The sequence below is a fragment of the Pelobates fuscus genome, chromosome 1 (genome assembly GCF_036172605.1).
Source record: "Pelobates fuscus isolate aPelFus1 chromosome 1, aPelFus1.pri, whole genome shotgun sequence".
NCBI classification, from domain to species: domain Eukaryota; kingdom Metazoa; phylum Chordata; class Amphibia; order Anura; family Pelobatidae; genus Pelobates; species Pelobates fuscus.
In genome coordinates, this window is record NC_086317.1 from 213,480,157 (window position 1) to 213,493,757 (window position 13,601).

Here is a 13,601-nt window from a genome sequence, read left to right on the forward strand (position 1 = left end):
GCCAGACAGCACGCCAATCAACGCATGCTGTTGCCACCACCAGAATGCCGTCATTGCAGAGCTCAGCAGTGTGGCATTTTTTTTGTGTGTCTGCCTCTGACAACAGCGATGCCATTTGCAACCTGTGCCAAAAGAAACTGAGTCGTGGGAACACCCACCTAGGTACAACTGCTTTGCAAAGGCACATGATCGCACATCACAAACGCCTATGGGATCAACACATGAGTACAAGCGGCACACAAACTCAAAGCTGCCATCCTCCTCCTGGTCCAGCATCTTCATCCACGTTAACCACTGCTGTCCTCCTTGCCCCCTCAAACATCCGCCCCTCCGTCTCTCGCCTTGAGCAGTTCCTGCTCATCTGCCCACAGTCGGGTGTCTGTCAAGGACATGTTTGAGCGTAAGAAGCCAATGTCACAAAGTCACCCCCTTGCCCGGCGTCTGAAAGCTGGCTTGACTGAACTCTTAGCCCGCCAGCTTTTACCATACAAGCTGGTGGAGTCTGAGGCTTTCAAAAAATTTGTAGCTATTGGGACACCGCAGTGGAAGGTACCCTGACCAAATTTCTTTGCACAAAAGGCAATCCCCAACCTGTACTCGATTGTGCAAAAGGAAGTAATGGCATGTCTGGCACACAGTGTTGGGGCAAGGGTCCATCTGACCACTGATACCTGGTCTGCAAAGCATGGTCAGGGCAGGTATATCACCTACACTGCGCATTGGGTAAACCTGCTGACGGCTGCCAAGCATGGAAAGCGTGGCTCTGCAGAGGAGTTGGTGACACCGCCATGACTTGCAGGCAGGCCTGCTGCCACCTCCTCTACTCCTCCTACTCCATCCTCTTCCATAACCTCCTTGGCTGAGTCCTCTTCTGCTGCTGCGTCTTGCTCCACATCAACGGCACCGGGTACTGTTCCACATCCCTGATATGGCAGTGTCACGCCGTCTTGGGGTTGACTTGCCTGAGAGTCACACCGGACCAGCACTCCTGTCCGCCCTGAACACACAGGTGGATCAGTGGCTGACTCCGCACCAACTGGAGATCGGCAAAGTGGTTTGTGACAACGGAAGAAATTTGTTGGCGGCATTGCATTTGGGAAAGTTGACACATGTGCCGTGCATGGCACATGTGTGTAATCTGATCGTACAATGCTTTGTGCATAAGTACCCAGGCTTACAGGACGTCCTTAGCAGGCCAGGAAGGTGTGTGGCCATTTCAGGCATTCCTACACGGCCATGGCGCACTTTTCCGATATCCAGCGGCGAAACAACATGCCAGTGAGGCGCTCGATTTGCGACAGCCCGACACGTTGGAATTCAACACTCCTAATGTTCGACCGCCTGCTCCAACAAGAAAAAGCCATTAACGAGTATTTGTGTGACCGGGGTGCTAGGACAGCCTCTGCGGAGCTGGGAATTTTTTTGCCACGTTACTGGACGCTCATGCGCAATGCCTGTAGGCTCATGCGTCCTTTTGAGGAGGTGACAAACCTAGTCAGTCGCACCGAAGGCACCATCAGCGACATCATACCATTTGTTTTCTTCCTGGAGCGTGCCCTGCGAAGAGTGCTGGATCAGGCCGTAGATGAGCGTGAAGAGGAAGAGTTGTGGTCACCATTACCACCAGAAACAGCCTTATCAGCATCGCTTGCTGGACCTGCGGCAATGATACATTTTGACGCCCCCCTTATGAATGCAGCTACATTCCCTCAAAGGCTTATTCACTAAACTCTGAATTACACTGAAGAGACATTTAGGGAAAGAGGTGCACTGAGTAGATATTAAAGGGAAACTATAGTGCCAGGAAAATAAACTTGTTATCCTGGCACTATAGCTTCCCCCTCCATCAAGCGCATCTCCCCTCGTGGTGCAGCAGGGGTTAAAACACCGTCTGTCACTTACCTGGGTCCAGCAGTCTTTTGTGCTGGCTTGGTTCCGCCTTCGCTCCTCATTGGCCACGCTTGCAGTGGTATTTCCGTGACTGGATGTCCCCGTGCATAGCCACTAGAGGAGTTAACCCTGAACAGTAATTATTGAAGTTTCTTAAAAATTGCAATAATTACCTTTGCAGTGTCACTTACACAATCTCACTAATACACACTCTCTCACTGGCATACACACTTACACATTCTAACTAACTTACACACTCTAACACATACACATTCTCACTTACCTACACAGTGCCACTTGCACACTCTCACTAACACACACAGTGTCACCTACATACTCTCACTTATACGCACTCTCACTGGCATACACATTGTCAGTTACACACTCTAACACCACTCAGTGTCACTTGCACACTCTCCCTAACACATACTCACTAACAGTGTCACTTGCACATTCTCACTAACACAAACACCCAGTCACTTGCACACTCTCCCTAACACACACACACACACAGTCACTTGCACACTCTCCTTAACACACACACACACACACACACAGAGCCACTTGCACACTCTCCTTAACACACACACAGAGCCACTTGCACACTCTCCTTAACACACACACAGAGCCACTTGCACACTCTCCTTAACACACACACACACAGTCACTTGCACACTCTCCTTAACACACACACACACACAGAGTCACTTGCACACTCTCCTTAACACACACACAGTCACTTGCACACTCTCCTTAACACACACACACACACACACACAGTCACTTGCACACTCTCCTTAACACACACACACACACACACACACGCACACAGTCACTTGCACACTCTCCTTAACACACACACACACACACACACAGTCACTTGCACACTCTCCTTAACACACACACACACACACACACACGCACACAGTCACTTGCACACTCTCCTTAACACACACACACACACACACACACAGATTAACTTGCACACTCTCTTTAACAAACACACACACACACACACACAGATTAACTTGCACACTCTCTTTAACAAACACACAGTCACTTGCACACACTAACACACAATGTCACTTACACACTCATTAACACACATACTGTCACTCAAACACAAACTTTACATAAAGTCACACACAAACAAACCAATTTACACACTCCCCCATTTAAAAAAACATGCACACAATAAGAAATCCACCTTAACCATGCCATACCTGGGTGCTGTGATGAGCAGAGGTCCAGGCTGCAGGATGCAGGATGTTGCTCTTTCTCCTGGGGGAGCAGGAGAGCCGTGCACTGTAAGCACAGTCTACTTCCTGCTCCCTTCACAGTGCTTCCGGTGTTCACAGGCTCCCCCTGCCTGCAGGAAGCACAGTGCTCTGCTCGGGGGATGGGGTTACTGCAAACCCCACTGCCTGGGCAGGTAATCGGCTGCAGAGGGAGCCCAGCAGGTGAGTGGCTGCGCTGGGGGGTGGCTAAGGAGCCGCTCACCCAGCACAGCATTCCCAGACAGCTATAGCAGGGCAGCCCACCAGGAAACCTCTCGGTTTGCGCCCCCTAGAGGCCGGCGCCCCAGGCGAATGCCTTATTCGCCTTAATGGTAGCGCCGGCCCTGTCTGGTACCCATGGTGTTGTACGTGGCTGGGGGGAAGAACATGCCTTCAGAGAGATCACTGAGGACGAGGAACAGGACATGAGTAGCTCGGCATCAACCTTGTGCAAATGGGGTCTTTCATGCTGTCGTGCCTGTTGAGGGACCCTCATATAAAAAGACTGAAGGAGAACGACCTGTACTAGGTGTCCACGCTACTAGACCCCAGGTATAAGCAGAAAGTGCCTGAAATGTTACTGAATTACAGCAAGTCGGAAAGGATGCAGCAGTTCCAAAATCAATTAAAATGTATGCTTTACACAGCGTATAAGGGTGATGTCACAGCACAACGGGAATCTAACAGGGGAAGAGGTGAAAGTAATCCTCCTCCTCCCATGACCACGCCGGCAAGGACAGGACGCTTTACAGACGTGTTGTTGATGGAGGACATGCAGAGCTTTGTAAGTCCTACGCATCGCCACAGCCCTTCGGGGTCCAGCCTCAGAGAACGACTCGACCGACAGGTAGCAGACTACCCCGCCTTAACTGCAGATATCGACACTCTGAGGTGCGATGAACCCCTTGACTACTGGGTGTGCAGGCTTGACCCAATTTGCGATAGAACTTCTGGCCTGCCCCGCTTCAAGTGTCCTGTCAGAAAGGACCTTTAGTGCAGCAGGAGGTATTGTCACTGAGAAGAGAAGTCGCCTAGGTCAAAAAAGTCTAGATTACCTCACCTTTATTAAGACGAATGAGGGATGGATCCTGAAGGGACTCACAGTGGGCGATACATTCGACTAAAAAAGGCCTGATGAGGGGCACGTAACAGGGTGTCGCGGCTGCCGGCCCGCCGCGTGATATTTAAATCCCTAGCTCACCCCAGTACCTTGCCCTGTCGTGGTATCCTGTTCCTGGTTTCCTGAGAGTGCTTTATCATTGTGAATCTGATTTCCTGGTATCCTGATCTTGGCTTTTCCCTGGTTATTCTGGTTTCCCTGACTTGCCTTGTGTAAACGGTATTGTGTATTTTCTGGCTTCCTTGACCTCTGCTTTCCCTTTGACCATTCTCTGTCTCTAGCGTATTAGTCCGGCCATTCTAAGGTCTGGTTTACGCTCTGTCCTTTTATTTTCCTTTTCTTGCATATGTATATGTTTACATAGTTTCTGCGTGCTGGACCACACTAGTATTCGTGACATTAGGATTAAACTGAATAGGAATAGTACTACTTAACACACCACTCCTATCTGGTGGCACATTAGATTGCATGCGTAGTGCCCCGAATTTGAAGTAGGAGGACCGACCAAGCATCTTTTTCCATCTCCCGGTTCCTAAAATCGATGCCTTATATACACGTCCCCTGATAGGGGACGTAACTGGGATTAAACTGATAAGAATAGTACTACTTAATACACCTTATAATAACGCAGAGAGAGGCAATGCAGAGAGAGGAGTCTGAAGAAGAGGAGTCAGAGGAGGAAGGTGGCTTTGAGGAGGTGGAAGAACAAACACAGCAGGCGTCCCAGGGGGCTTGTTGTCACCTTTCGGGGACCCTTGGTGTTGTACGTGGCTGGGTGGAGGAAGAGACCTTCAATGACATCAGTGAGGACAAGGAACGGGACATGGCTAGCTTGGTATCCAACCTTGTGCAAATGGGGAGTTTGCGGTTGTGCAAATGGACTGTTTGCGGTTGTTTGTGGTGCGTTAAACGGGGAGTTTGGTCTGTCACTGTGAAGCGGGCATAACCCTTACACTACCTGGTCGATACAACATCATACCTGATGTTTTAAAGCACGTTATTCCAAACAATTTAGGAATGTTAGGTGATTTATGCCCTTTATGGATTAAAACCAGACTCTGCATCAACTGTGTAATTTTCCATGGGAGTTTTGCCATGGATCCCCCTCCGGCATGCCACAGTCCAGGTGTTAGTCCCCTTGAAACAACTTTTCCATCACTATTGTGGCCAGAAAGAGTCCCTGTGGGTTTTAAAATTTGCCTGCCTATTGAAGTCTATGGCGGTTCGCCCGGTTTGCCCGTTCGCGAACATTTGCAGAAGTTTACGTTCGCCGTTCACGAACCGAATATTTTATGTTCGCGACATCACTATTTAAAAATAATATCAGGAAGTATTACTTTACTGAGAGGCAGAGGCGGCCGGCTCTAGACTTTTGGAGGCCTTAGGCGAAAATCAAATATGAGGCCCCCCCCATGCGCGATAAAAAATAATTAAAAAAAAATAAGCAGGAAATATTAAAATTAACTGTATACATTGCATATTTTAAGGCAAACATTAAAATATGCATCTCCTCTCCTTCCCCCTTTATTTGCATCTCCTCTCCTTCCCCCTTTTTTTCCCATCACCTCTCCTTCCCCCTTTTTTCCCCATCACCTCTCCTTCCCCCCTTTTTCCCCATCACCTCTCCTTCCCCCCCCTTTTTTAATCACCTCTCCTTCCCTCTTTTTTCCCATCACCTCTCCTTCCCCCCTTTTTTCCATCACCTCTCCTTCCTCCTTTTTTTCCCATCACCTCTCCTTCCCCCCCTTTTTTTCCCATCACCTCTCCTTCCCCCCCCCTTTTTTTAATCACCTCTCCTTCCCTCTTTTTTCCCATCACCTCTCCTTCCCCCCTTTTTTTTCATCACCTCTCCTCCCCTTCTTTCCCCATCACCTCTCCTTCCCCCCCTTTTTTCCCCATCACCTCTCCTTCCCCCCCTTTTTTTTAATCACCTCTCCTTCCCTCTTTTTTCCCCATCACCTCTCCTTCCCCCTTCTTTCCCCATCACCTCTCCTCCCCCTTCTTTCCCCATCACCTCTCCTCCCCCTTCTTTCCCCATCACCTCTCCTTCCCTCTTTTTTCCCATCACCCCTCCTTCCCCCTTTTTTTTCATCACCTCTCCTGCCCCTTTTTTTCCCATCACCTCTCCTTCCACCCTTTTTTTATCACCTCTCCTTCCCCCCTTTTTTTAATCACCTCTCCTTCCCTCTTTTTTCCCATCACCCCTCCTTCCTCCTTTTTTTTTCATCACCTCTCCTCCCCCTTCTTTCCCCATCACCTCTCCTTCCCCCTTTTTTCCCATCACCTCTCCTTCCACCCTTTTTTTTATCACCTCTCCTTCCCCCTTTTTTTTTTCATCGCCTCTCCTCCCCCTTCTTTCCCCATCACCTCTCCTTCCACCCTTTTTTTATCACCTCTCCTTCCACCCTTTTTTTATCACCTCTCCTTCCACCCTTTTTTTATCACCTCTCCTTCCACCCTTTTTTTTTCATCACCTCTCCTTCCCTTTTTTTTTCATCACCTCTCCTTCCCTTTTTTTTTAATCACCTCTCCTTCCCCCTTTTTTTTTATCACCTCTCCTTCCACCCTTTTTTCCATCTCCTCTCCTTACCTTTTTCTCTCTTCTCCTCTGCTCTCTTTCCTTCACCACCAGCAGCGTCTTTCTTTTTCTTCTCTTCTTCTTGGTACCGCAGGCGGGGGTATGCAGGGAGGGGTTACGTCGTCGCGTCGTGACGTCATCAACATCGGCATCGCGGATTGGCCGATTAGCGGGTTAGTGTGCAGGAGGAGGGAAGGGGGACTCACTACCTCACGGAACCCATGTGAGAGGGTTCCATCTTTCATTAGAGCCGAGCGGCGACGCGGCAATGCGGATGCGGCCGTCGGCTGGCATGAAAATATTACAAATAAGCATTTATTTTTATAGCACTACTGAAGTGTCTCTCTAATTACACGGTTTAGGCGGCCGCGAGGCCCCTTTAGCGCGAGGCCTTAGGCGGCCGCCTAAACCGCCTAATTAGAGAGCCGCCTCTGCTGAGAGGGTAGTGGATGCATGTAATAGCCTTCCAGCTGAAGTGGTAGAGGTTAACACAGTAAAGGAGTTTAAGCATGCGTGGGATAGGCATAAGGCTATCCTAACTATAAGAGAAGTTCAGGGACTAATGAAAGTATTTAGAAAATTGGGCAGACTAGATGGGCCGAATGGTTCTTATCTGCCGTCACATTCTATGTTTCTATGTTATGTTTCTAATTACCGAATTGTACTCAGTGGCATGGCCTCCTACTGCCAAACACATTTTCTCTTTGCTCTACTGCTGTAGGCCCTAATGTTCCCTGTTTGAGATTTTATGTAATGTACCCTGCCTAGTTTCTCAACTTTGTGTCCTTTTGATATAACTAGTTTAATTGAACTCTCAGATTAATACATGCCAAATCAGATGAAAGTGCAGAATTGATTCTTAGTAGTTCTACAGACAAGATGTTGTTAAATGTAGCAGATGACGTACATCATTTCATAAAACTCATCACATTTGAACTTTAAACAAGTAGAGCATGTTTATGTTCTAAACCTCTTTGGAAAGATAATATAGCATATTTTTCACTTTTATCTGATATCCTTACACATATGACTTTTGTGGAATATTTAGCATGAAATGTACACAAACGATTGTTTGCTTTCTTATGAATGAATGAATTTGCTTTATGATGAAAAGGAAAATTGATTACACATTACAATAGAATATGGTGTTATGGTTTCAAGTAGAGAACAAAGACAGTTTTCTTATGCGTATGCTATGTCTAGTGAGACTAGTACACCAGTCTTGGAATGTCACAACAGAGAGCATCTTATTGAGCTGCCCTCTATTGTAACACTGACAATTAAAGTACCTGGTATATGTCAGACCCAGGCAGGTAAATACCGATTTGGTCCTCTCACACAGAGAAAGCTTATTGTCTATTTACAACATCAATATTCAATTCTCCAAAAGCATGGGGTACATTTGCTCCTAATAAAACTAGGAACAGTGTGGCAGATTCTTACCTCTTTATCCACCCTGTGTGCATGGAGGAGAGCCAAACCAAGTAGAGGCTTAGTAAGTGGGCTGGAGGGTTCTCTGCTGTCTGACCCTTAACATTTAATGTCCAAATTCCCTGGCTCAAAAGGTTAACAGAGACAGAGGATGTCCAAACTTCTGACCTTGGTATGGTTTAGAGCTTAATAGTGCCAGAAGATGTTTTCTTAAATGGTAAACAGTAAGTGAGAAGGGTTTGGGAATAGTTTTGGATAACAGACTAGGTGACGATGTGCATTGTCAGGCAGTTGTTGCGAAGGCCAATAATACACTGTCATGCATATATTAATATGTTAATTCATGTGACAAACATATATTTTGCTTCTGTATAAGCCAATGGTAAGACTCCTCCTTGAATGAGCTGAGCAATTTTGGGAGCCTGTTTTAACGAAGAAAGATATGGAAATAGATGATATGCAAAGGCGGGCTACAAAATTAATAAGGGGAATTGAAGATTTTAGTTATGAAGAAATGTTAGAAAACTTGATCTCCTTAGCATTCAAAATATTGTGTCTCATAGGAGATATGATACCATTATACAATGAATAAAAGGCCAGTACAAACAGCTCTCTGGTGACCTGTGCATTAATAGGACTGGATAACGGACAAGAGGTTACTTGTTTAGACTTGAAGAAAGAAGATTTTGCATATGGAAGGGCTCTTTACAGTAAGAAGAATAAAGATACAAAATTGTTTTATCAGTTTATGAACACTTTTTTAAAAATGTGTGTATGATTTTTTTTTTTTAGAAAAACTGAATATTCAAGGGTATACTATGTGGGATAATAGAGGAGAAATCTTGCTGCCATTTTGGAGACAGACGAATTTTCCCTAATTTGTAGAAACATTGGAAACTACTTCAAACTGTTTTTTCACTTACTTTAGACTCAACAGCAGTAGCACAGATGTATGTAAGACTGTAGTTGATAAACCGAGCTGGCCCATTGATGTAATAGCCATCCAATAGCGCACAGGGGAGAAACTGATGGGGAACTCTTGTCTTGACTTCCCTCCCTACATTTATTTCATTATTTATGTTCGAGAGTGAAGTGATTGTCTGTCTATGATTATGTGCTTAGGACTAAAATACCACAGCATTTATGCTACAGACGAGAGGAGCATATTTTGATACTTACATACAATTGGTAGAGCACTGAAGGTTCACTTTTGGTACAAATCTAGGGGAACAATAAATAGGAAAAATAATAGTGCAATAACGTCTCTTAAATAAATCTGTAATAGTCTTATATACACAGCACACTAGCCTGGAGCCAATGAAAACATCTGGCTCTGGTGTATGGTGCAGTAGGACCTCTCCTTCTTTGAATGAGAGACAGCTGTGTAGATAAAGAGATCCACATAGTGCAATATTAAACAACACTCATGAGATTGTATATGACATAGATGCACTCACGTGGTCCTAAGAGTGGGTAAACGTAACAAAGTCAGGTCCAACGCCTTCTTATCTTACAGACTGCAGCATGTTTATTTTTTTATTTTTTTTAGAACCAACCTAATTTTTTTTCTTTGTGTTTAGACTGCATGTATGCACATTTAGGTCTACCAGAATAGTGTGCATCAAAGTACAAAACATACAAGGAACTGTGACAACATTAGGAATTCAGGAACAATCAATGAAGAGGGTGCTGTTCAAATGAGGTTTACAGTTTAAACAATTGCTGTTTTTGTAATCCATATAAACTGTGCTTTATAGTAGATAGTTTGTTATACCAGTATCTTTTAAATTGACATAAAAGGGTATATAACCTGTCGAGTATTTTCCTGAGAAAACAGGAGAAATCTCCCCTAGGGGAGATCTACTGCTGGCAAATTCAAGAATTGAACAACTTGTATAAAAAGCTACCCACCAGTCCTAGGAAGTGTGGCAAATATAGAGGAGGGAGAAAATAATAAGAAGCAGGAGTATAGGCTTCTTATTAGCGTCCTTTGTGAAAAAAATATAAAATAAAAAATATCTCTTTATTGGGTCCTTTTAAAATAAAGTAGACAAAGGAACACTATATTGAATCACCCCCAATTATGGCTACTGATATGAAAAAATGGTGATACTTCACCTATTATATATTGGAGCCATTAGCAGGGAGCATCCCTTTAAATCTATGGGTTTAGGCAAGAAACTGCGCTGGATAGAGTAATGCTATAGTAGAATCTAATATATAGATATAGAGATGTGTTGCACATAAGTCAGCATCAACCCTTAGGTATCTTGTATAATGATATAGGCATATGTTTCACATAAATCAGCATCTACCCTTGATTATTGGCTTCTATCCAGGAGAGGTGAGCTAAAATAGCGTAAAGAAAACGGGACAGAGAAAGAGTTCTTGGAAATAAATCCTCTAAGCTAATCCCTGGTTCTCCTGTAACACCTTCGAGGGTGTTCTGTGCTAAGCCTAACTAGTGCGGTTATTCGACTGCCTAAACCCCCATTGCCGTGCTATCTAGGAAAGAGCACACAGTGTGAAACTTAAAATGGGTCTAAATACCCATAGTGAAATAAAGAGTGAAGAGCGAGCGAGGTGAAGCCCGACGCGCGTTTCAGTGTACAATGACACCTTCGTCAGGGGCTAACAATTGCCATCGAAAAAGCCGGGACTTTTAAATACTTCTTAGCCAATCAGATGCAGGATTCCCCTATCGTCATGATGACGTACCGGGAAGATCCCGCGTCACCAGTGACGTGCCGTTCCACGTGAGCCTACATTTTTGTTTGAAAACAACTGAGTAAGCATCAAACACACTTCAATAGTCCTTGATAATGAAGTTGCAATAGTTAAGATTATGCCAGAGAATTGGCACAAGGGACCTTTAGGGGTTAACGCGGCTTCTTTCTGTGGATTATTTTTCAGCTTGCTGAACCATTTTAATAGTTGACTTTCCATTTATTTCCAGCTTGTATTCAGAAGACAAAGCAGCGACTGTGTAGGGCAGAATATGACTATACTCCTGGGAAACCAGATGAATTAGAACTCTGTGCCGGAGAGGTGTTCGAAGTTCTAGAAGAGGTGAGATGACACATAATGCTCTTAATTGCTCTAGAATTCTGTGTATTCTTACTAAAATCACTGTTATGGCAAACTGTTCTTTCTTAATTTCAAAGCTTTTCAACTATCATCCTATATTTTACTTTAGACCAGCATATATCTGCAAAGCCCTTTACAAAACAGACATCTATTTGCTATTTTAACTGTATCTAAACACTTATGAGCATTAATAATTGGTTTAATTCGATTGAGAGATGGCACCCAGACATTCTACTCAACATAACCACTAGTGAGCTCTCTTGTCATGTCTCTTTAAATGTCACCCCAAAAAGTAAGCCGATATTATATTCCTAATACTAACCTTAATGGGTTTGTTTTGTGCCTGGGTGTGTTTTAGCCTTTGTGTATTGAAATGTCAGCCTCTTGCACTTTACATTATTACCCTGATAGAAAATCTATAATTTTTTTTTAAGCCAATAAAGTAGATGATGCTAAATGAATCATAAATCTCTGAAATTGCACATACTCCTCCTAGTTGTATGATTCTCGATCCCACACAGATTGTAAGCTTATGGGCTCTGTTTGGACCACCTATTGTAATATGTGTGTATTACCGTATATACCTCTTTTAATGTCTTTATGGCACAAGTGCTAACTGAATCACTTTTCTACTATAATGTAACCAGTATACTTGTGCACAAATGAGGTTCAGCTCCTTCATACGAATCGATTTGCCTTTTAATCAAAGACTACATACTTAAATTCCGGATGGATCGATTTGTTCGGGTGCATATCTAAAGGCATTTTATTAATTAGTATCAGCAGAAACTCATTTGTGCACAAGTCTTGTAACCACTTGTTAGTGCTATATAAGCAAAATAAACACTTACAATGCAATTTACAAATTAGTCTGAAAAAAACAAACAGATTATGATGTTTATATATAGTTTAGCTTAAATATTGGTGATACATAAGATAAACTGATCTTTTCATGTTTTGGTGGAATATATGTCACGATTCAGGAACCTAATACGCTAACAGGTCACAGATAGTAAAGGGTGCAGTACCGGTCCTTAGAATGGCCGGGTTAAGCACACTAAGAATAGTCAGGAGACAAGCCAAGTAAAGGGAGCCAGAAAACAGGAGAATGAGAAACCAGCCAAGGTCAAAGGAATGGAGAAAGCAGGAGAATCGGAATAACAAGCCAAATATACGGTAACCAGAGAGACACACGAGCAAAAAGCAATACAGGTATCAAAGACCACAACAGGGCACTGAGAGACAGGAAAGGTAAGTATTTAAATCCTGTGCTTAATTCTGATTGGATAACTTCCAATCAGAATTAACAATCACACGTGGGGGATATCTATACCTCCCACTGTGATTATTGTGCTGTAGCTTTAACGCCGGGCCACGTGAGTGACCCCGGCGTTCAGATATTTGTGCCGGCTCCCAGTGTGCAGCGTTATACATGCTGCCGCTGGGAGGAGGGGAGGAGGACGCGAGTGGCGTGTCAAGAAGAACCAAAGAAAAACATGTTACTTGCGCTCTCTCCTTTATCCCTATGTATTTTTAAAACAAGTGGAGGTCTTTTAGTTACCACCAATGGCCATCAGAGGTTGAGCCCACCTGCCACATCAAGGCAGACCCCCCTAGGTGGGTCCTAACTCTAACCATTCACCTTGCTTCCTTGAGCCTCTGGCAAAAATCTCTAATGAGACAGAAAGGGGTATTTTTTATATACACCCCTATACATTATTAACCCTTAATAGGGAACACATGGGATGGGCGGCTGCATTGTAACAAGGCTGAGTAATACAAAAATTGGATACAAATGCAGAAAGAAAAGTCCTGCGCTCAACTCCCATCACTACTGGGCGGCTGCAATGACTACAGTACACATCAGCCCCAATACATAGTAAAAACCAAAGAAAAACATGTTACTTGCGCTCTCTCCTTTATCCCTATGTATTTTTAAAACAAATGTTTTTCTTTGGTTTTTACTATGTATTGGGGCTGATGTGTACTGTAGTCATTGCAGCCGCCCAGTAGTGATGGGAGTTGAGCGCAGGACTTTTCTTTCGGCGTGTCAAGAAGAGAGGACGCCGCTCGCTGACAGGTAAGGGGAGAGGGGACCGCGGGTGGAGACGGACCGAGGGTGAGTACTGCGAGAAGATTGCAGCCTCCCCTCACAGCCGCCCGCGGAGCCCTGACAATATAATTAACATTGAGAGCAGGAATCTAACTCCCTTCCCAC

At 44.5% G+C, this 13,601-nt stretch overlaps 1 protein-coding gene across 5 annotated transcripts in view; it reads left to right on the top strand.

Moving 5' to 3' along the window:
• Positions 1-13,601, top strand: part of SH3D21 (SH3 domain containing 21) — a 122,502-nt gene that overhangs the window by 60,903 nt on the left and 47,998 nt on the right. For all 5 annotated transcript variants that reach the window (XM_063454532.1, XM_063454542.1, XM_063454551.1 and 2 more), the window contains exon 4: positions 11,253-11,365. In XM_063454532.1, coding sequence (XP_063310602.1) covers positions 11,253-11,365 — 113 coding nt within the window. The remainder of the gene's footprint in view (positions 1-11,252; positions 11,366-13,601) is intronic.